The sequence below is a fragment of the Canis lupus genome, chromosome 21 (genome assembly GCF_003254725.2).
Source record: "Canis lupus dingo isolate Sandy chromosome 21, ASM325472v2, whole genome shotgun sequence".
Classification (NCBI taxonomy): Eukaryota; Metazoa; Chordata; class Mammalia; order Carnivora; family Canidae; genus Canis; species Canis lupus.
In genome coordinates, this window is record NC_064263.1 from 44,464,527 (window position 1) to 44,488,669 (window position 24,143).

At 36.6% G+C, this 24,143-nt stretch overlaps 1 protein-coding gene across 3 annotated transcripts in view; it reads left to right on the forward strand.

The window, feature by feature from the left end:
* ANO5 (anoctamin 5) overlaps positions 1–24,143 on the forward strand; it is a 94,301-nt gene that overhangs the window by 52,774 nt on the left and 17,384 nt on the right. For all 3 annotated transcript variants that reach the window (XR_003141300.3, XM_025459773.3, XM_025459774.3), the window contains exons 10-17: positions 3,486–3,620; positions 4,203–4,308; positions 4,406–4,466; positions 14,067–14,218; positions 16,792–16,866; positions 18,463–18,685; positions 20,828–20,997; positions 21,638–21,735. Coding sequence is in view for 2 of the 3 variants with exons in the window: in XM_025459773.3 (XP_025315558.1) it covers positions 3,486–3,620; positions 4,203–4,308; positions 4,406–4,466; positions 14,067–14,218; positions 16,792–16,866; positions 18,463–18,685; positions 20,828–20,997; positions 21,638–21,735 (1,020 nt within the window). In the remaining variant the exon portion in view is untranslated. The remainder of the gene's footprint in view (positions 1–3,485; positions 3,621–4,202; positions 4,309–4,405; positions 4,467–14,066; positions 14,219–16,791; positions 16,867–18,462; positions 18,686–20,827; positions 20,998–21,637; positions 21,736–24,143) is intronic.

Sequence of the window (24,143 nt, forward strand, 5' to 3'; positions counted from 1 at the left end):
ATAGGTTTCCTGTTTTTCTTACTTTTATTAGTTTTTCACTTAATTTCCCCTTTATTCTCTCTCTTGAATATCTCATAATTTCAGCATCAATTCTGATATAACCTTATGTGATTTTTTTTTGTTTTTTCTCTCTTTATGGAGTTCTTTCTTATTTTGTTTATTCAATTCCCTCTTCTTCTTATTTTTATATTTCTGGCATTTTCTTATACTCTCATTTATTCAAGAAAATTTAATTGTTTATAGTACTTTATTGCACTATTTCTTATGTTCCTTTGGGAGAACATTCATGAGCTGAATGAAATTATTTAACATTGTCGGTTTTTGTAATATAGTTTTGTATGGCTATAGTCTGTCTTTGTCTGTTTGTATTTAACTCACAGAATTCCTAGCATTAAAGTGCACTCTTATGCTAGTCCTTTACGATTCCATGCAGTTTCTTTTATAGATGATGGTTGTGGTTATTGCGTGCTATTTCTCTCATTTCTACAGGAGCCTAACTGTCCCTTTTATTTTCTTCTTTCTCTTACTGCCACACCTTTAGGGAGTACCACCCTGTATATCTTATTCATCTCCAAAAAATACTGCTTCTCTGAAGCTGCTACTCTTGCTTATTTTCAGATTCCTTCCTTTTGGCCAGTGCTCTGAATTACCATGTCCCAACATGTGTTCAGTATTATAACATTTAGTTATATCTTCCCCAGCCCCCACAGGTGGTTATTTTGTCTGTATTTGTCTAATGTCTTTACCCTACTTATTTTTTTTTTATGTACTGGAATTTCTTAATAATTTCCTTCACTGCTCTCTTGTACCTCAGGTTTGTGACAGCAGGTGGCAGGTGCCCTGCTGGAACTGGGTTTATTTCTTTATTTATAGATAATTTGAAGATCATGATATTCTCTGTCATGATGCTGAAGGCCTGTATTTGGTGTGGTTTTATTTTCTCTGCTTGTTGATTTTATGGGTTTTAGGAAAAGCTTTAGAGACCTGTTAGCACTTAATAGCAAGATGATGCAAATAAAAACATCCTTAAAAAAAGAAAGGAATTGTCCATAGATGCATGATTACAATGCACACATTCTTTTAATGGACATTTATTAAACATTACTAGGTACAAGGCAAGAGAGTAGGGCTACAAAGATAACCCAGACACGGTTTTCTAATATGAATGTCTCAGGAAGACACACAAATGTATAATAATTATAACAGAGTGATACTCATGAAACAACAGAGCATGGATGAAAAAGCACCTACTTTTTCTTGAGCTGTGTCTTGAAGATAAGCAGTAAGTTGCTAAGTAAACAAGTTAGGTAAGAATTTCTCAGGCAGAGAGAAGAAGGTACAGAGCACTGGGCTGAGGAAGACAACTGTATATTTAGTTCTTCATGTAGGGGAGTAGAAGCAGCGAGACTTTAATGTTTCTCAGCAACATCATGCAGAACACTGCTCAAAGAAAGAATAAAACCTTTGAAGGAGGAAAAGGGCATGGTTGAGGTTTTGCTTTAGAACCATCACTTCACTGGGAATGGAAGATACTTGAGGGAGGGATGCAAGACAGAAGTCAGGGAAGTAAGGAGGCTGTATTTAAAATTTTCAGAAATAGGTGTTGAAGGTCACATGTAAGATTCTTGACATTTGAAAGAAAGCAAAAGGTAGTTCTTAAAGCTGAAATATCCAGTTTGTTTATGAATTACCAAAGAATTTTTAGGTTAACTCTAGAGCAGTAATATTGACATCTTAACTTAAAAAAGGATTGGTTTGAGATCCCTGGGTGGCTCAGTGGTTTAGCACCTGCCTTTGGCCCAGGGCATGATCCTGGAGTCCCAGGATCAAGTCCCACATCGGGCTCTCTGCATGGAGCCTGCTTCTCCCTTTGCCTGTGTCTCTGCATCTCTCTCTCTCTTTCTGTATCTCTCATGAATAAATAAATAAAATATTTTTTAAAAAAGCATTAGTTTTGTAATTTTTAAAACATCAAGTGGAAGTAGATATGATGAATGATAAATTCCACAAATCAAATATTTTATCCTTTACTAAAAGATTTTGATGTTATGGGGCACCGGGTGGCTCAGTCAGTGAAGCATTTGCCTTTGGCTCAAGGTCATGCTCTCAGGGTCCTCGAATCAAGCCCCTTGTCTGCTTTGCCGTCTCCCTCTGCCCCTATTGCCACTTGTGCTCTCTCCCTCTCTCTCTTTCAAAAAATAAATAAATGCAACTTCTAAAAAAAAAAAGATTTTGATTTTATGCAGTATAGACGTAATTGCTCTATTTTTCAGCAGAAAAAGAAAAAGACAAATTCACTTACCCTAAGTGTAAGTGAACCTAAGGAATTTGTGAATGGCAAATTAACAAGAGAATATGATGGAATCATAATTTAATTTCAAGTTTATAGTGATTTGAGGAGCCGAACAAGAGAAAAACAAGAGTGTGAAAATGTTTATCATCAGTGAAAGGAATGAAAAACAGTATAAGCAGCGAGATGCTTTCAAATATTTGAAAATTAAGTTTTTACTGTTTATGTTGAGAGTTGCCTTCTTTTTTGAGCATGTATGGAATTTACAATTTAATATTAAATGATGTAATATATTGTTAGATTGCATGCTATTAGAACCCAGAAGGGATCACATCTAACTGCCTTGGAAACTGTGGAAGGGTTTCACAGATTTGATAAGCTGAACTCCATGTGAATAAGGAGGATTAATCTGGTTTAAAAAAAAAAAGTGTGGTTTTCTGAGACAGAGAAAACTATGTTCTCTAGTTCCTTAAAGAGACTTCTTAAGGGGGAACTTGGTTTAGAAAAACAGGAACAGAAACACACAAAAACTTTGGTGGTAAGACTTAAACATTTATGACAAGTAATGTTGTAACTTTTTACCTCTCTATAAAGCAAGATCTGAACTGCATATTTCATGGAACTTTTATTAAGCGATCAATTTTAAGTCCTTGGTGTGCTACGCCTCTCACAATTCTATAAATGTCCATCAGAGATCCGAAATCGCAGGAAGATGGAAGTCTATACACCGAACCACTCTTGCCTAATGTGGTCAGAGTACCTTCTTCTATCTTAGAAAGAGAAATAAAGCAAAACTCCATGCACTTCGTGAATGTGATTTCGATTTTTGTTAAGTGCTAGAAGTTACGTAGCAGAATGTTCCGCGGTTTATTTCAATACCTTTAAACTCTCCTTATATCTTAGAAGCTTTTCAAGTTGCCTAATTGTTCCAAAATTAAAACAACTTATATTCAGTTGGCTTCCAGCTTATATGTGTTATCTCTTTTAGTCCTTACACCAATTCTGTGGATAAGCATCACCCTGTATTTTATGAGGTGGAAACCAAAGTGAGGAGAGTTTAGTGACTTTTTACCAAAATTGCAGGGTGAGAAAGCAATGGAGCCAGGAATGCAGGTCTTTCCTGAATGTAGAACCAAGGCTCTCTGGAAGGTATCATTCTTCTAACCTTGGATTTTATTTTTACCTTCTTTCATAGGAATTATTTTGGAGAAAAAATCGCCATGTATTTTGTCTTTCTTGGATTTTACACCGAAATGCTGTCCTTTGCAGCTATCGTGGGCTTAGCTTGTTTCATTTACGGCTTACTATCAATGGATGGTAACTCAAGCAGGTGAGTACAACGGAATTGCCCAGAGAAAACATCTTGCTGTTATACTAAATGAAATGGTTGTTATTACTTCCCTGGCATTTGTTTCAAAATGTTTCCTGCTGGCAGCAGATAATTGATGTTTTTGAAAAACCCCAAATGTTAACAGCTGCCCCTCACCTGGAGCTTTATGGAAAATCTGTTTTTAATGATCAACCCTAAAGATTCTGCTTCTCAAAGCATGACTTGACCTTCTACAGAAATTGCTGCTTTATTGCCCCTCTGCCATATGTGAGAAGCCATATAAACAGTTGTCCTGTCACCCAAAAACGCATCACCTTTAAAATAACTTTGCTGGGGATCCCTGGGTGGCTCAGCAGTTTGGTGCCTGCCTTTGGCCCAGGGCGCGATCCTGGAGTCCCGGGAGTGAGTCCCGCATCAGGCTCCTGGCATGGAGCCTGCTTCTCCCTCTGCCTGTGTCTCTGCCTCTCTCTCTCTCTCTCTCTCTGTGTGTGTGTGTGTCTATCATAAATAAATAAACAATCAAATAAATAAATAAATCTTTTAAAAAAATAAAATAAAATAACTTTGCTGTTCCCTCTTCAGCACTGAGATCTGTGACCCTATGATTGGAGGTCAGATTATCATGTGCCCACTCTGTGATCTAGTGTGTGATTACTGGAGACTAAATACTACTTGTTTGGCTTCAAAGGTATGTCTGATGTTGTGGTACAATTAAAAAGGCTCAAGATTTCTCTTTGTATCAGATTTGATACTAAGTGTTTTTTGTGTTGTTGCTGTTTTTACAGATCTCCTACTTATTTGATAACGAGTCCACAGTGTTCTTTGCAATTTTCATGGGGATTTGGGGTGAGTAAGTAGTCACAGCATTAGTCTACTAGCATTAGTATGCTGCTGGAGTCTACATCGGCGGTCTGTAGTCCTTGGTCCTTGGTCCAAAAAGGTCTTTATTAATCCTCTGTTTATTTCTCTGAGAGATAATATCAGTTTTGAAACTTGGTATATATTCAGTTCACACTGTCTCCCAGGCCTATGGTAAAAAAAACCAGCTCAGTAAGTACTTAATTCAGAAGAGAATACACATAAATATTTGTTGGTTGGAAGATATTGAATCATGGCTACAAAGTTGAACAAGACTCAACAACTGTTGAGGACTAATAAATCAGTGTTGGCGTCTAAATTCCCCATGTATAATTCTGGTTCCAGCATCCAGTTCCATTTGTTAAAAATCTTCTGTATAAAGTGGAATTTTCCTTAATCTTGGAAATGTCCCACTATTTCATCTTTTTCATTTGACATGAGAAGTAGAGGTGTCATGAAGTTGTCCCTCCCATCAGTGAGGAAAATATTTTATGTAACAGTAACTTACTGGGAGGAAGCCCAAAGACTTATGAAACATGTCCCAAATTATAGGGGACTCGGGGCAAAAAAAAAAATAGACTTTGTTTTCCCTTTCAATTTAAAAATATGTCTTTAATAATCACAAATATGTGCATTTGAAAAGTGGGCAAGGGAACAAGGGTAACCCGACCCAGGCAAAAAGACACCAGAATGTGGGTGGGGGGGGGCAGTGTGTGAAGCAGAGGGATTTATGGGTTTCTGTCAATGTTGCTTGGCTGCTATGTCTAAAGAAAGGAGCCTGGATTCAAAGAACAGAGAATAGAGAAATCCTAGTGGCAGGTCTCTGATGACCCCGACTTTGTTGAGTACAGCTGCATCTTTATCCTGTGGCTGCCAAGTCCTTCCTCTCTCATTCACTGCTGATCGGTGTGCAAATTATAGCAAATATAGATAGTTTTCAGTTGTTCCCAATGAGAGAGACTGTACACCCATGGCAACCTTACGTTTCGTCACAGATCGAGAAACAGTCGTATGTGGAACACGCAGACAACTTTTGGAGAAGTTTACTCACTAGTGAATTGGTTTACCTTTGATTTTTGAGGATTGTGGCCAAATTCTAGGGAAACAGAACTTTAAGGATATTTGTTTTAGTACAACCACTAATAAATAATTAAGCCCAATCAAAGGATGAGTAGATGGAATGGATGTGAAGAAAAAACACTCTAGGCTAAAGGGCCAGCACTAGTTCAAGGCATTGAGACCTGAAAATAGTACTTTGTCTGCCAGATAGGAAGTGCATTTTATTTATTTGTTTAGCTTTTTGTTCATAATGAAAATACATGTTCATAGAAAATACAAGTCGTATATAGAAGTAGAGAAAATTATTGTTAAAATTACTAGAAATAGAAATATCTTGGCCATGATTTTTCAGAATCTTTTGCTTCATGTGTGGGCATGTGTATTCATATAATTTGACATAACCGATATACATAGTTTTAAATCTACTCATTGTTTGTTAAAAAGTGAGTGACAAGACTCCTTCCAGAGCAATGGATATGGGAATGTGTAGGTATGTGTGTGTGTGTGTGTGTATTTATGACTGAATAGAATGAGTAGGACTTTATCACATTTTACCTGAGCACTTCTCTATTGAGACATTTAGGTCACTTCCACTCCCCCCCCCCCCCATTTTATTGAGATTTATTTAACATATAACACTGTATCGGTCTAAGGTGTACAGCATGATGATTTGATGTATATGTATATATTGTAAAATGATTACCACAGTGAGTTTAGTTAGCATCATCACATCACATAGTATTTTTTCTTATGATGAGAGTATATAATGCCCACTCTTTTAACAATTTTAAATATACAATGCAATATTTTTAAGTATAATCACTATGCTGTACCTTATACGCCAAGAGTTTATTAATCTTATAGCCCCAAATTTGTACCTTTTGACCACTTTCACACATCTACCCCCAACTCCAGTAACCACCAATCTGTAATCTGTTTCTATGAGATTTTTTTTTTTAGATTCCACATATAAATGATATCCCACATATTTGTATTTCTGATTTATCTCATTTAGCATAACACCCTTAAGGTCTCTCCATGTTGTCATAGATGGCAGGATTTCCTTCTTTTTTATGGCTCAGTGTTATTCCCTGTCTATGTATATGCCACATTTTCTTTATCCATTCGTCATCCATTGAGTATCTCCCTGACTTGGCTATTGTAAATAATGCTGCAGTTAACATGGAGATGCAGATATCACTTCAAATTTGGGATTTTTGTTTCCTTTGTATATATACCTAGAAACAGAATTACTGGATCATATGGTAGTTGTATTTTTAATCTTTTGAGGAACCTCCATACTGTTTTCCTTAGTGGCTGTATCAATCTACATCGCCACAAACCGTGCACAAGAGTTCTCTTTTCTCTACATTCTTGCCAACACTTGTTAATCTCTTGCCTCTGGTGACAGCGACACTTCTAACAGGTGGGAAGTGATACTGTGGTTTCAATTTTCATCTTCCTGGTGATCAGTGATGTTGAGCCTCACTAATCCTTTTGTGTTGGTTAATTTTTTTAAGAGAGTGCAAGCACATATGTGTGCATGAGTGGGGGGCAAGGGGCAGAGGGAAAGGGAGAGAGAGAGAATCATAAAGAGGCTCCTTGCCCAGCACAGAGCCTGACTCGGGGCTTGATCTCTAAGATCATGATCTGACCCGAAATCAAGAGTTAGTTGCATAACCAAATGAGCCACCACCCAGGTTGCCTCCCATGTTGGCCATTTGGAAAAATATCTAATTAGATTCTGTGTCCCATTTTTTTATTGGATTGTTGTTTTGTTTTGTTTTCCTGTGGAGTTGTACAATTTCTTTATATGTGTGTGTATAAATATATATATATATACACACACATACATCCCTTATAAAATATGTAATTTGCAAATATTTTCTCCCATTCTGTAGGTTGCCTTTTCATTTTGTTAATGATTTCCTTTGCTGTGCTTTCTAGTTTGATGTAGTCCCATTTGTTTATTTTTGCTTTTGTTGCCTTAGGTGTTATGTCAAATCTTACAAATCATTGCTATGACCGATGTCAAGATGCTCATTACCACTATGTTTTCTTGCAGAAGTTTTATCATGTCAGGTCTTATGCTTAATCAGTCTAGAATCTGTTTTGAGTTGATTTTGGTATGTGGTCTAAGATAGGGATTCAGCTTTGTTTCTTTGCAAATAAATATCCAGTTAATTACAAAACCATTTGTTGAAGAAACTGTTCTTTCCTCATTGAAAGAACAGTTGAAAGAACATGGCTCTTTTGTCAAATATTAGTTGATCATTCATGGATGGGTTTATTTCTGGGCTCTTGATTTTGATGCATACATCCGTGTGTCTGTTTTTATGCCACTATTCTGTTGTTTTGATTACTATAGTCTTGTAATATAGATTACAAAATGTAATTACTATAGCTTTGAAATCAGGAACTGTGGTGCCTACTGCTTTGTTCTTCTTTCTCAAGATTGCTCTGACTATCCCAGGTCTTTTGTGGTTCCATACAAATTTTAATACTGTTTGTTCTATTTCTGTGAAAAATGTCATTATTATTTTGATAGGGATTGTATCGAATCTGAAGATTTCTTGGGTAGTATGGACATTTTTACAATATTAATTCTTGTAGACTATAAGCATGGAATATCTTTCCATTTATTTATGTCTTTTTGAGTTTCTTTTATCTATATCTTGTAGTATTCAGTGTACATATCTTTCACTTCCTGGGTTAAATTTATTCCTAGACATTTTATTCCTTTTTATGCTACTGGAAATGGGATTCCTTTCTGATAGTTAGGTGGTTAGTGTATAGAAACAACTAATTTTTGTATATTAATTTTTATCCTCAAACTTTACTGAATTCCTTTATTCTATTTTTGGTGAGATCTTCAGGACTTTCTCTATATAATTTAATGTCATTTGCAAATAGAGACAGTTTTACTTTTTCCTTTCCAAACTGTATGTCATCTCTTTCTTTTTCTTAGCTAATTGCTCTACCTAGGATCTTAGTACTTTATTGGAAAAAAAAAAAAACTAGCAAGAATGGGCATCCTTGTCTTATTTCTGATCATTGAGGAAAACCTTTTAGCTTTTCACCACTGAGAATGATTTTAGTATGGGCTTGTCATATATGACTTTTGCTATGTTGATACATTCCCTCCATACCCATATTGAGAATTTTTATCATGAATTCTATTAAATGCTTTTGCTGCATCAGTTGAGATGACCATAATTTTTTATTACTCCTTTTTTTAATGTAGTAGACCACATTGATTGATTTGTGTATGTAGAACCATCCTTGTATCCCTGGAATAAATTTTACTTAGTCATAGTGTATGATCCTATTAATGTATTGCTGAGTTTGATTTGATGCTATTTTATTCAGGTTTTTTGCATCTCTGTTCATCAGGAATATTGGCCTGTAGTTTTCGTTTCTCCTCATGTCCTTGTCTTTTAGCACTTTTGACTATATCATGCCACTTTCTCTGGCCTTCAAAGTTTCTGCTGAAAAATTTGTTGGTGGTCTTATGAGGGTTCCCCTGTACATAACAAGATGTTTTCCTATTGCCATTCTGAGTCTCTGTTTGCCTTTAACTTTTGAGAATTTAATTACAGTGTGTCTTAGTGTGGGTCTTTTTGAACTCATTTGAAATGCTTCGGGCTTCCAGGAGTTTATAGATTCTTTTCTCCCCATGTTAGGGAGATTTTTCAACCATTATATCTTTGAGTCAGTTTTCTGCCCCTTTCTTACTCTCTTCTGCCTTTGAGAGCATTTTTAGTACACTATTGCATTCTTTAGTTCTCCTACTTGTGTTTATTACTCTTTAATATTTTCTGTCTCTTTCTTCAGATTTTCACTTTGTTTTATACATTGTTCTCCTCACCTTGGTGAGCATCTTTATGATAATTATTTTGAACTCTTTATCAGGTAAATCATTTATCTCCATTTCCTTAAGGTCATTTGCTTAGGTTTATTTTCTTTTTGTTTTGTCATTGATGTTGTCTAGAACCTATTCCTATGTTTCTTCATTTGCTTTGTCTCTCTATGTTGATAAAACAGCTATTTCTCCCAGTCCTGACCATGTGATTTGGTATAGGAGATGAATCTTTTGATCAATTCAGTCTGAACTCTTGGTTGTTTCTCTAAACTCTGTGATTGTCTCCACTGACTTCTTTGTCTTTAGTAGTTCCCAGTATTTGGGAGTATGCCAAAACCTGTCAGTGTCCCAAAGAGGGAAGAACTCAGTCAACACCTAGACGCAGGCTGGTTGGAAGCCAGACCTTCAGGAAGCAGCTTCTAAGTATGCAGGTAGATCTTTTTCAGGGAAAGATTGGAATATTAAAACACTGCTTAATTATTCTATGCTCTTAAAACTTTGTTCTCCTGGTAACAATGTATCTACTGAGTACATGAGTGAAGAAATGAATAATTGAGTAAAAGTCAACTGCCTCAGTCAATATTACATTTAAAAAATGAATAAATAAATGAGTGATATAACCTGTTCTTAAGAAGGTCACAATCTAATTGGGCCAGGATCTAATACATTCTCTCATTAAATTGTAAGTGCTGAGTACAGAGAAGGAAGGAATTACTTCTTGACTAGAGGAACTGAGATAACTTTTAGAAGATTTGGGATTTGTTTGGAATTTTTTAAAATAGGATTTTGATAGGGGATCCCTGGGTGGCTCAGCGGTTTGGCGCCTGCCCTTGGCCCAGGGCGTGATCCTGGAGTCCCGGGATCAAGTCCCACGTTAGGCTCCTGGCATGGGGCCTGTTTCTCCCTCCTCCTGTGTCTCTGTCTCCATCATAAATGAATAAATTAAAAAAAAATAAAATAAAATAAAATAGGATTTTGATAGAGAAAAGGGTAGGAAAGGTTTCCCAAGGATAGAAAAATCTGGTGTGAGCATTAGCTTATCCTCTGTGCTTTCGTTGTAATGAACTATCTCTGAGAGTCCATTTAAGCTGAAAGTTTTGCCAACATCACTTCCTATGGGACATCATCCTCTTTCTCACAACTGCTTTCTTCACTTATGTCAATAGGTTGCTTTTGCTAAGTTTCTCTGGCTGTATATGTAGAGTCTCTCAAATGGCAGCAATGTTAGTATTCTCAGAGACTTCCATTTCGTCTATAATTCCATTTATGTTTTACCATCACTTTTCTTGCTGTATTTTCATCCTTGTTGATCAGTTCTATCTTTTGATATCTGTTTTTGTATGATGTCATATGGAATACCAGGAGAAAACACAAATGCATGCATTTCTATCTGTACATTAATGGAATAACAGATATGTGCTGTGGTTCAAATACCAACAGCATTTAAAGTGTTGGAATTGGTTACTAATCATGATACGTATCTGCTATTTATATAGTGATTTGTGATTTGAAGAACTAACAATAAAATTTGTACTTTATGCAACAGTTCACAGGTAATATACTGTGGTACTTGAAATTTGAGTCATGTTGGGGGACTGGTGTTATGTAACTAACCCACAGAAACGGAAATGTATGCATTTTGGAACTACGCAAAGCAAAGAATACCTATGTTTATAAATATTTGGAGGAATAATATAATAAGCCATCCCATGCTCATAGATTGGAAGACTTAATATTATTAATTTTTCCATCTACCCACAGTGATCTAAATATTCAGTATATTCTCTACCAAAATCCCAATGGCATTTTTTTATGGAGTAGGAAAAACAACTGAAAAAAGGACGTGGAACCACAGAAGTCTTGAATTATCCAAGCCAATCTTGAGAAAGAACAAAGCTAGAGACATCACACTTCTTGATTTCAAAATTACAAATCTACAGTAATCAAAATAATATGACACTGGCATAAGACCAGTGGGACAGAATGAAATTCAGAATAAAACCCATACATATATGGTTAACTAATCTTCAGCAAGAGTTCTAAGCATACACAATGGGGAAGGGATAGTCTCTTCAACAGATAGTGCTGATAAATTAGATAACCACATGTGAAAGAATGAAACTAAATCATTATCTTATGCTATGCACAAAAATCACCTCAAAATTGGATACAATCTTAAATGTAAAATCTGAAACTATATAAAACTTCTGGAAGAAAATTTAAGGAAAAACTTCATGACATTGATCTTGGCAAAATGATTTCCTAAACCTAACACCAAAGCCCAGATGGCAAAAACCAAAAACAAGCTGACTACATCAAGGTAAAAAGTGTCCATGCAGCACAGAAAGCAGCATGTTAAAAAGACAACCCATGGAATGGCAGAAAATATTTGCAAATAATGTATCTGATAAGGGTTAATCTTCAAAATACATAAGGAACTCCTGTAACTCAATAGTGAAAAACCCTAATAACCTGATTTTAAAATGGACAAAGAACTCAAATTAGACATTGTCCAAAGAATATATACAAATGTCCAAAGAATATATATAAATGGCCAATAAGTATATGAAAAATGCTTAGTATCACTAGTTACCAGGGAAATGCAAACCAAAACCACAATGAGATGTCATCTTACATCTGTCAAGGTGGCTATTACCAAAAACCAAAGACTCGAGCTGATGAGGATGTGGAAAATTATAATTATAATTATAATTATTTTTTCTACATTGTTAGTGGGAATGCTAAATGATGCAGCCGGAAAACTTATGGAAATTCCTCAGAAAACTAAATATAGAACTACTATATGATCCAGCAATACTCCTTCTGAGTATTTACTCCAGATAACTGAAATCAGGATCTTGAATAGGTGTTGGGACTCCTATATTCATTGCAGTACTATCCACAATAAGCGAGATGTAGACACTACCTAAATGTCCATTGATGAATGGATAAAGAAATTGATATATATATATATATATATATATACACACACATATACTGTTGATATATATAGTTATACTATTCACCCTTGAAAAGAAGGAAATTCTGCAATATGCGAAAACATGGATGAACCTTGAAGACATTACAGTCAGTTCCAGTCACAGAGAAATCCTTCATGGTTCCATTTATATGAAATATCTAAAATAGTCATAATTATAGAATCAGGAGAGTGGAATAGAGATTGTTGGGGGTTAGGGGATGTGAGGTAAAAAGGGAGTAACTAATCATTGGGCAGATAGTCTCAGTTACGGAAGATAAATAGCACATCTAAAGCTCTAGAGATGTGCTGTGCAACATTGTGCCAATAGTCAACAATAAGGTATTGTAAAATACCTTAAATAAATTTAAAATTTGTTTAAGAGAGTAGAAAGCAGGTTAAATGGTCTTAGAATAAAATATTTTTTAAAAACAACAAGGAAAAGAGGCGCCTGGGTGGCTCAGTCAGTTAAGCATCTGACTCTTAATCTCAGCTCAGATCTTGATCTCAAGGTTGTGAATTCAAGGCCCCTATTGGGCTCCACACTTTGTGTGGAGCCTCCTTTGGAAAAATTAAGAATTGAAAAAAATTAAAAAATAAAATATAAGTAGGTAGGGAATGAGTCAGATGAAATAAAATTTGAATCACAGGCGATAGAATTATAAATTCATATGGATTGTGTTAGTGTTCCATTCTTAGATATATACTCGGGAAAGACATGCATATGCCCACCAAAAGCTATAGTACAAGAATATTCACAGCAACACTATTTGTAATAGCAGAAAAACCCGGCAATGGCCCAAATGTCCATGGACCTGAGAATAAACAAAACTGTGATCTACTTAAATAATGGAATACCATACAACAATGAAAATAACGCAGCAATATGGATTCAGTTTACTAGAAGAATCGAACCAAAACAAAGCCTAATGCAGAAACTACCTGCTGTATGGCGCCATTTATGTAAAGTTCAAAGACAGGAGAAGCTATCCTATAATATTTGAAGCTAGGATGCTAGTTACACTTCTGTCTTAGAAGATCATAAGGGAGTGTTTCTGGAGGTGCTGGTCATGTTCCATTTTTTTATATTAATGCTGATTACACAAGAGTGTTTATTTTGTGAAAATTCCTTAAATTATTCAGTTCTGTTTTATGTACTTTTCTGTAAATATGCTTCAATTGAAAGTTTATTATAAATTATATATTTAGAGAGAGAAAGAGAGAGAGATACAGAGAGACAGAGACAGAGAGACAGAGAGAACCAGAGGCAGACACAGAGACACAGACAGAGATTGTGCTATGGGAATGGCTCTCATGTTTTCCTTAAATTTACCTGAGCCTGAGAAACTGATATAATTGCAGGAATGATTTCAGTAAAAAACATGCAAACAAAAAATCTAGGTGTTAGTAAAAAGTTAAGTCTAAATATAAGTTCAGATTATCTGAATGGAAAGAGAGTACTGTTGCCTGAGATTTTTTTTCTTGCATGGACTGCTACGAAATTAACTTGAATTTTTATATATGAGTTATTTCAGTGTTATTACATGGTCTTAAGCCAACATAGTAGTGACATTCAACCAAATGGTTTTCCAAAGTAGAGGAAAAAAAAAAAAAAACTGGTTATTTTGTTATTTACTTTATTTCTTCATCTATTGATTACATTTGCTTTTATACATTCCTTTGCCTACAGTCACATTGTTTTTGGAGTTTTGGAAACAACGACAAGCCAGAATGGAATATGAGTGGGACCTGGTGGACTTTGAGGAGGAGCAGCAGCAGCTTCAGCTGAGACCTGAATTTGAAGCTATGTGTAAACACAGGAAGATGAATGCAGTGACTAAGGTAGATCAGGGAACCAAAAGGGGTGGCATTTCTCAGTGAACACACTGTGTGCAATTTGATTCTCAACCCTGTAAGGTAAGCGGGACCTCCAGTCTGGCCTTGTTCTATAGGCCAGTGGTTCTCAAACTTTAGTCGGCATTAGAATCACCCGGAAGGGCTGGTTAAAACTGGCCTGTTGCCAGGCCCCAACCCCAGAGTTTTCTGAGTCTGCATAGGTATGGGGTGGGGAGGGACCTGAACATTTGCATTTCTAACTTGTTCATAGGTTACTGCTTTAGAAACAACAGCTCTAGGCCTTTTTTTTTTTTTTTAACATATTTTGTAAAGCCAGAGCTAACCTTGTCATAGTCGTGAATAATAGTTTTGCATTATCAGAATAAAATCCAAATCAGTTAAAAGAAAAAAAAAGTTGCCTCAAAATAATAATATATATTTTAATTTGCCTTTAAAATGTTCTCCAACGCGGATGCCTGGGTGGCTTCGTGGGTTAAGCAGAAAGCCTGCTTCTCTCTCTGCTTCTGCCCCTCCTGCCACTCATGCACTCCCCCCGCTCTCTCAAATAAATAGATAAAATATTTTTAAAGATTCTCCAACATATAAATCTTATAATCTTCAGTACTTGTTTCTAATATATGTTTCAAATATATAAAAAAAAAAGGAGATAGAAAAGTATAGTGAACCCCAGGAAGGACCCATCAACCAGCTTCAATTAATACTGATTTCTGGACAGTCTTGTTTTATTTACCCTTTCTCCTCCCTGCCACTAGATTATTTTGAAGCAAGTACAAGGCATCGTATCATGAAATAACATCATTTTGTAATAAGTTAAATAAAAGGAAAATGGAAAATTATGTGTATGCAGTGGACTTAGCATATAAATATATACGTATGGAAATGATACTAAGTTAATATGCCCAAATAAAAATGGTATTGTATTAAGATAGTGAGCTTATGAGTGATTGTTTTATTAGGCTAAATTTTATTCACCTAGTCCCTTTAAATTTATCATAATGGGAAGATCTTTTCACTGGTGTTTGGACAGCAAAGTCTAGATTTGGGATCCCTCTCTGGCGAATCACCTATACATTGTTGACTGAGTAATTTGACTCCTTGGTACCCTTTTTTTTTTAATGTGAAAATGCAAGGTACTTTGCCTTCAAAGACCAGATTCTTGGCCACATAGTCTTAGTGTCCCTACCTTTCCATCATCTACAATATCTGTGTGGCCTGATGCTGTTAAAGGGAGAATAGAATATGTCTGTAACATAATCTTTTCAGCAGAATTTCCTGCTGTGTTCAGGACACTATTCTTATAGTATAATACTCAAAATTATTTTCACAGTTTAGGCACTCATACATTCACTAGACATTTATTAACTTTTATTAAGACATTACAGAAAACTCAGTAAATGAGCAAAGGGAAAAAACACCTCAGAAAATATATTAGCCACTTGGGTGGCTGGATGACAATAAGAAAATATATTAAAGGAGACATTGCCATAATAATGACATGATATGTATCTGTTCACATTTCCTGGTGTAAAAAAGAAACTAAAAAGAGGCCTAAAATTATTGCCATAAAAACAAGGTGTATTGAATGTTTACATTTGAAACCAGCTGAAAAACAGTATGGATTGATTATCTGTGAATTATCCACTTTAATGGTTTGGAAATCAAATATTTTGATTTACTTGCAGCACTTCTTGCATGGTTCAATATGACCAGAGACCTCACGTTTGAGTCTGTATTGGGAACACATACGTATATGCATGGACACACAACGCATGTACGAACAAACCCGCATACACAAGCAAGTACATTTTGGACACACACATGCACACACATTCAGTAGTGCTCTTAGACAGTTGTTCCTTCTGTTGAGTTCTCTTTGCACTCAATCTTCCCTAAAAATCCTCAAGGTATAAAAACCCTCCCTAAACTTCCTATCCTCTAGGTAGAATTACATGATTTAGATTTCTGCTGACAGCTATTTTCTACTCTGCGGCAATTTTTCTTGGCTAAGCTCTAACTGCCTCTTGATATAGCTAAGAATTCCAGCTGATGTGTAATTCATATCTTCCATTAATGACTTAGAAAAACATTAAGGTAAAGAATGGTCTGGTCCCCTGACCTGTGTGGAGGAACACAATCCTATAAATATAAAGAGGACGACCTATTTAATATCATGCATAGCAATTACGGAGCAATGCAGTTCGATTCAATTCAGTTAGAGTAAAACTGTAAGATCACTAAAGCACGTCCACTTAGGCAGCAGCCCTCAGGTTTTGACCTTGTTTCCTGTCGACCAAGCCCAGAATACCACTTTAGGTCAACACTGAGGATATAGTGTGTATCCATAATGTCTCATATTATGTGTGAAATATCTCACCCAAGAGTGCTCAAGGTCTCTACTGGAAGAGGAGGAGCCATTGCTAGAATATAGCATTCCATGATCTTTAGTGGACTCTGGGGGAGGTTTCTACTTTAACTGGGTTTTGTGGTCTTGACTATGCTTGGAGTCCCAACTTTGAAGGTAGATTTTGAATTTTTCTGTGATTTATTCAAAATTGCAGGAAATGGAACCATACATGCCTCTATGTAGTCGTCTTCCATGGTACTTTTTATCAGGAGCTACGGTGACATTATGGGTGAGCATTCTTATAAAACTGCTCTTGTCTCATTGCTGTGTAGTCATATTAGGGCTAACTCAGCAGTTTCATCTGCAGTGGCTCTTGAGCCCCTCTCCTCCCTCCCCTTCCCCTATCTTTTTATCTTGAAAAGAGCTCGTATGAAAAATAAAATGTGATCTACATGGATGTGTTATAATTGAACCTTGGAAAAAGAGCTGTGGGGAGAGAATAGTGCTTCATCTTAGAGCCTGCCCCATGCCCTCTCCCAGCACTTCATTAATTCTTGAAGCCAGAACAGTGTAACAAACGATTTGTTTGCAGACTATATATGTTTTTTTTTTACAAATATCATTAATTTATCTTTATCTCCACTTAATCTACACAAAATGCAAAAAAAAAGCATATACGATTTATTTTCTTGCCGAGATAAATAGAAGAAAGTATTGCTTCTACTTGAAGAATTTAATTAGAATATCCCATTGTGAAGGACTCACGTTTTTTCCATGCCTTTTAGCTAATAGATTCCTCTATCACCAATTTGTTTCCTGTCCTCCACTTTCCAAATATATGTCCTCTCACAGTAGGCCTTTAATCTTAGGAAAAGAAGCAGTGTTACCCTCTGAGAGTTTAGCATGTTGAAGCATAAATAATTAGCAGCTGTTGACATGAGCTTATTAACCTTACTAGTTCATAGTATCCCATATTTTTTATCTTTAGTATTTCTAGTTAAAGGTATTGATTTTTCAATTTTAACTGTGTGTTTTCTTAGGCAATGTAATAGTCACTGAGGGGAAGTGATAGAAGTAAAAAGGTGGGGGCAATAATCAACTCAGGGCACTGCTTGAGAAGTGACCTAGAGTGTGGTCCCAGAAAGATGATTCTATCTTTTATTTCTAGTATTCATTCTATTTGATTTGATCCCTCAACTTTCACAGTCAGATTTTCCAAACATCAAGATAAAGGTATCCCCAGATCTTTGTGCTTTTGCAATATGGGAAGTGCTTAAAATTTATGCAGAATCTATCCAAATGTCTAAACTACTGGACATATCAGACCACAAATGGCAACATTCTGAGGGGAAATGAAATAGAATGAGTAAATGTGTTCTTGGCAAAGGACATGGCCTTCACACTATCTGTTTAATTACAACGTGGGACAGAGGTTGGCAAATGTTTTCTGGGAATGGGCCAGATGTATTTTAGGCTTTGTGGGCCACAAATAGTCTCTGGCATGTAATCATCTTTGTTTTTTCTGAAACCTTTAAAAAAAGCAAAAAACCATTTTTAACTCAAGAACTGTACAAGAGCAAGTAAGGCCATGGGCAGGATTTGGCCTTCTGGCTAGTTTTCCAAGGCTTGGTAGATGACAGGCCTAAAGGATGGGCAATGTTTTAGACTCACCCAGCTGCTACCATATGCATTGTCTTCCCTCCAACCCTTTTGCCTTGCCAGGGCTTCTTTCCCCACATCTCTGGTGAGAGAGACTGGCTCGGTCTGCTTTCCAAGTCAGAGTGCTAATCTTAACATAATGAGACGAAGAGGAGCATATGCTTCAGAAGTGCATGCGCAGATGTACAGAGACCCGAGTGACTGACTCCTTGTTTCCCATTTCCAGATGGCTCTGGTCATCGCGTGTATGGTTGCTGTGATTGTGTACCGCCTGTCAGTGTTTGCCACATTTGCTAGTTTTATGGAAAGTGAAGCTTCCTTGAAACATGTCAAAAGTTTCCTCACTCCCCAGATAACCACATCACTCACCGGATCCTGCTTGAACTTTATCATCATCTTGATCTTGAATTTCTTTTATGAAAAGATATCTGCCTGGATTACAAAAATGGGTAAGCTGACCAGGTCATCTGTGTGACACTGAAAATGTTCGTAACAGTGCTATACATCCATTTTGGACCATCCCAAATGGGATCCCAAAAAATAACCATTTTTTTTAAAGGCAGTTTTTAAAGGCACTTTCAATGACAGTTTTGCTCTATAGGTAGATGCAGAAGCTGGTAGTCAGGATCCCCTAACAGCCATATTTAGGCCCATTATGGTGGAAGCAAGAAAAAGAACTAAACAGAAGAATTAGGACTCTATAGATCTTTTTGAGTATTCTCATCTTAATCTTCCCTTGATCAGACTGGTTGAATTTTAAGTAATATCCTCTCTTTACTCAAGACACAGATAATTTTTATGTGTATGGTTTTTGTAAGTGACTTGATTTTGACAGGCAGGAAAAACAGAACAATCAGCTCCTCCTGAATAAGTCTAAAACGTAGTGCTTTTCTTTTCAGTTGCCATAGGTCTTAGACCCTAGATTATTTTCCTTTTTAAATTAATTAATAATTAATTTTTAGGCAGAGAGAAATAGGAGTGTGCATGCACGTGGTGACAGAGGTGGGGGCAGAGTGAGAGGGAGAGAAAATCCTAAGCAGGCTCCATGCCTGGCACGGAGCGCTATGTGGGGCTTGAGATCACGGCCCTGAAATCATGACCTGAGCCGAAGTCAAGAGTCAGACTCTTAACCAACTGAGCCACCCAGATGCCCCTCTTTTCCTTTCAAATGATTAAAAGTTCTACAGCTGTGAGGGATGGTGAAGGGGTGAGAGTTGAAGTGGGAGATTCAGTCAGGGAGAGGAGCGCAGCGCACAGTGGCTTCTGATCTTGCCCCCAGCAAGTTGGAAGTGAGAGCTGAGCTGCCACCCCAGGCCTCCGCATCTCTTCTCCCTGCTTGGTCCCCTTCTCGAAGTCAGCACACCATCACTGCACTCATTACTGAGCACCAGATACACACTAGGAAGCAACTTTGATCAAATGCTATCCTCAGATTGCTAGTTCTCACTCAATGTTACTGCTTTTTTTTCTGTTAATTAAAGAAAAATCTAGCAGATAGCACTTAACAAAGCATCTAAAAAATAAATTTTCAGTGATAAAAATCACTTGTATATGCAGTAGAGATTTTGTAAGAATGCAGCTAAGTTTCACTATATGGGAGGAATTATCTGTGTCTTTAAAATAATATGTGTTACCATTTCAGTATCATTGAAGCTGTCACCAGTTTGACTGGATCAGCTTGTGGTGCTGGGAGATCATCAGCTCAAAAATACACATTCCCTGACTCTCTTACACCTTCTGATGCTTCTCTGTGATGTTGTGGGAATCTGATTTGGTTTTTTTTAATCGTTGGAATTCACTAGTGATAGATCCTGGTCATGCATTTTAAATAAAGGAGAGAGAGGGATCCCTGGGTGGCGCAGCGGTTTGGCACCTGCCTTTGGCCCAGGGCGCGATCCTGGAGACCCAGGATCGAATCCCACATCGGGCTCCCGGTGCATGGAGCCTGCTTCTCCCTCTGCCTGTGTCTCTGCCTCTCTCTCTCCCACTGTGTGCCTATCATAAATAAAAAAATAAATAAATAAATAATAATAAATAAATAAATAAATAAATAAATAAATAAGAGAGAAAATGTATTATTGCTGCCACCATTTGTATGACAGTATTTTCAAAATTGGTATAACCATTTAATTCATGAAAGGAAAACACAATGTAGCTTGGAAATCATCCTCTGTCCTTGAAGATACCCTTTACGTTGTTTAAATGTGATTGACAACAGACAAGAAGGAGAGAGAGAGATCTGATATGTTCACAGGGTATCAGCGAGGGTACAGGGTGAGCATAAGCCTCTCCAGGCTGATATGGGTTTGAATTCCGTGTTCTGTGTGACTCCAGGCAAGTATTTTACCTCTGTAAAAATAGTAATGACTGCTTCCTAGGCTTCTCCGGTGATTAGGTTAGTATGGAGTCTCTAACAGCCGAGCACAAATCTGTAGTTACTTAACGCTGGTCTGTTAGGACAAAGAGTGGGTCATATTTCAATAGGCTGTTAGAATAATATGACTAATAATGTGACTTGTCCCAGACGATACGAAATTCGAGGAGAAACAGGAAGATGCATAATTTAACCTTGGTGTTTTATTACTTAACAGAAATTCCTCGAACTTACCAGGAATATGAGAGCAGTCTTACTTTGAAAATGTTCCTGTTTCAGTTTGTGAATTTTTACTCGTCCTGCTTCTACGTAGCTTTCTTTAAAGGGAAGTTTGTGGGCTATCCCGGAAAATACACATATATATTTAATGTGTGGAGAAGTGAAGAGGTAAGAATTCTCTTGAGAGGTTGTGGCTTCAGGAGCTCAATATTACACTTTTTTGTGTGCCCAGTACTAACTCAGATTTTTATCAAGATTTAAGAGAAGTCTAAGACCCTGATTCTCTCCACAGAGAGTATTGGTCTTACAATGCTATCATCTGGTGGACTTTCCAGTTCCTTTGGGGCAAGCACTTATTTGTACTTATTATTTAGGAATAGAATATGACCTATGAAATGGGATAAGTGAGTCTATAATCCTGAAGGCTTCCTGCAAAGAATAGGTGACAACGTTCCGGAAATATAGCAAGGGCTCCACCATGAGTCCTAGACTAGCCCACATCAGTGGTTTCCATACCTGCCTGTGCATCCAAGTCACATGGAGAAAATAACAACTGCTAGCCCTGGCCCAGACATAAAGATTTAGGATTTCCTAAGAACGAGACCCAGCAATCTGAATCTAATGCAGCTATCTCGTAAGTGGTTAGTGATCCTGCTTGAAACTACTGAGTCAAGGATCTCTTTATATCCCTTTAATATCCATTCCCATTAAAATCTTCAGATTGTAGTCTTCAGGTCTGAGATCTCTTTTGTTGCCAAAGTCTATCTTCCATCATTCATTTTTTTTTTTTCTTCTTGCTTCTGACTAGTGTGACCCTGGAGGCTGTCTAATAGAATTGACAACCCAGTTGACCATCATCATGACTGGAAAACAGATCTTTGGAAACATTAAAGAAGCCATTTACCCGTATGTATGGTTTAGAAATTTTTGTTGATTTAAGTAACCATGAGGGATTTCCTTCAGAAGAAGATAGAATTCTTTGATTCCCATGGTATCATTGTTAACAAATGGTTAAGCCCAGAGCAAAAACTCACTTTTAATCAAGTCAGGAATGCATTAAAGTAATATAGGCTTTTAGATATGGATTTTTATTGCTTCAGTGAAGCTGAGTGTCAAGTATTATCCCCCTCTCCAAAGGAAATTCCATTGGGAAATCTAAATGTTATATCCTCTGTACATTATTTTATATGTTGCATATTGTTTCTCAAGATTGCTGAAAGTTGAACACTATAAAACTGTCCACATGACATGGACACACGTAGGCACAAAAATTGGTCATGCATAAAGTTTTATTATGTGAAGGGATTGCTCCCTGTTCCAAAGCATAGTAATAATGAACACAGTCTCAAAAGAGAAAACCAAAATGATAGTTGATATCAAATCTAAGTTGAAAATTTCCATAAGTAAAAAGAGAAAGAATCATAAGCCTGTCATCTTGCAGGGTTACTAGTTAGGAAATGACAGCATCAGGTTTTAGCACCTACAAGTATCAAGTGGACTAAAGTGCTCCACTTAAGATCGGGGCTTGGCCGGTGTAACTGTTCTTGACGTTAGGGATTGGGTTTGTTCTCCTTTCTTCATGAAAGAAGGCTGAAAACACCCTCCCCCTCTGCTCCTACCTCCTTCACAGCTCAGCTCCTGCCTCTCCCCACAGCTCCTGCCTCTCCCCACAGCTCAGCCACAGCTCACACCAGGGTTCTATTTCATGTGCTGACAAAGGAAGAAGATGACGTATCTTTGCAAGCAATATCTGATATACCACATCCCAGTTGCCGTACAGAAATAACTAAGCTGTTATTTTAAGTCCCAGCTCTAGATTGAGAACCTGGAGGCAGATTGGGGATGACCCCTAAACCAAACACAAGAGTGAGAGTAAATATGCACAGAGAGAAAAAGAGACAGACACACAGGGAAGTAAAAGAAGAAAGAAGCAAGTAAAATTAAGCCTACAAACCAGAATTCCAAAACTTATGATGAGATTTCATGCTACAAAGGCAGCTGGCAAAATTAATTTTTAGAAAGTGATCTTTAGAAAGATTCTGGCAAAGCCTAAAAACATAAAAGGAGGTGATAATGTCATTTAAATGGTCAGGAAGGGCAGCCTGGGTGGCTCAGTGGTTTGGCACCACCTTCGGCCCAGAGCATGATCCTGGAGACCCAGGGTCGAGTCCCGCGTCAGGTTCCCTGCGTGGAGCCGGCTTCTCCCTCTGCCTGTGTCTCTGCCTCTTTCTCTTCTCTCTGTATATTCTTATGAATAAATAAATAGAGTCTTTAAAAAAAATAAAAATAAAATGGTCAGGAAATGATTTAAATATAAACAGATATAAATGAAACAAGAACAAATTAATTTGAAAAAGAATCAGTTACACATAAAAGAAACATGGTACTTTAAGTAAAGAGTACAATAGATGATATCAATTACAGACTGGACACAATTGAATGAATTAATAAATTGGAAAATAGTGCTGAGAAATTCTCACATTGTACAACACAACAGAGTGACAATGAAATTTTAAAAATTAATGGACAGGAAGCTATTTTATGGTATATTAAGATATTTCTATATTAACTTGCTAGTAGTTCCAGAAAAAGAGAATTCAATAAATGGTGGAGGAAAAAAATTCTTCAAATAGGTAATTGCTGAAAATTTTCCAGAAATGAAGAAAAACATGAGTTTTAGAAATGAAAAGAATTCATAGTATAAAGTAAAGTAAATAAAATTAAATTTACACCCAGATACATTATGGTGAAACTCCAGAATTTATGAGAGCTAAACAATCTTAAAATATTTCAGAAGAAAAAAAGGACTATTATCTACACTGTCCACAGATTTCTTACTCTTAACATTAGATACCGAAAACAGTATTTTCAAGATCCTGAATAAAATTAATGTCTAATGTTGTCCTTAGATGTCTAGAACCAGTTTAACTATTGTATAAAGAGCAGGTGAGATAAAGACAACTTTTAGACATGAAAAACAAGAGTTACCATTCATAGGCCCTCACTGGAAAAAGAACTGAAAGGTGTAGTTGAGCAAGAAAAGAACACAAGACAAAATTATGGGTTGCAAGAAACATTGATCAGTACAGAAATAGCTAGCACCCCAAATAAAATTAAATACTTCGATATGAATCTAAAAAAATACATGGGATTTGTATGTTAAAAAACTACAGATCCTCATGGAAAAAAAAATAATCTAGATGAATGCAGAAAAATATTGTGTTCACAGACCGGAAGACTCAATTTAGTAAAGATGCTGGTTATCTCCCAAGTTGATCTATAGATTTGTTATTCCAATCAAAATATCAGCAGAA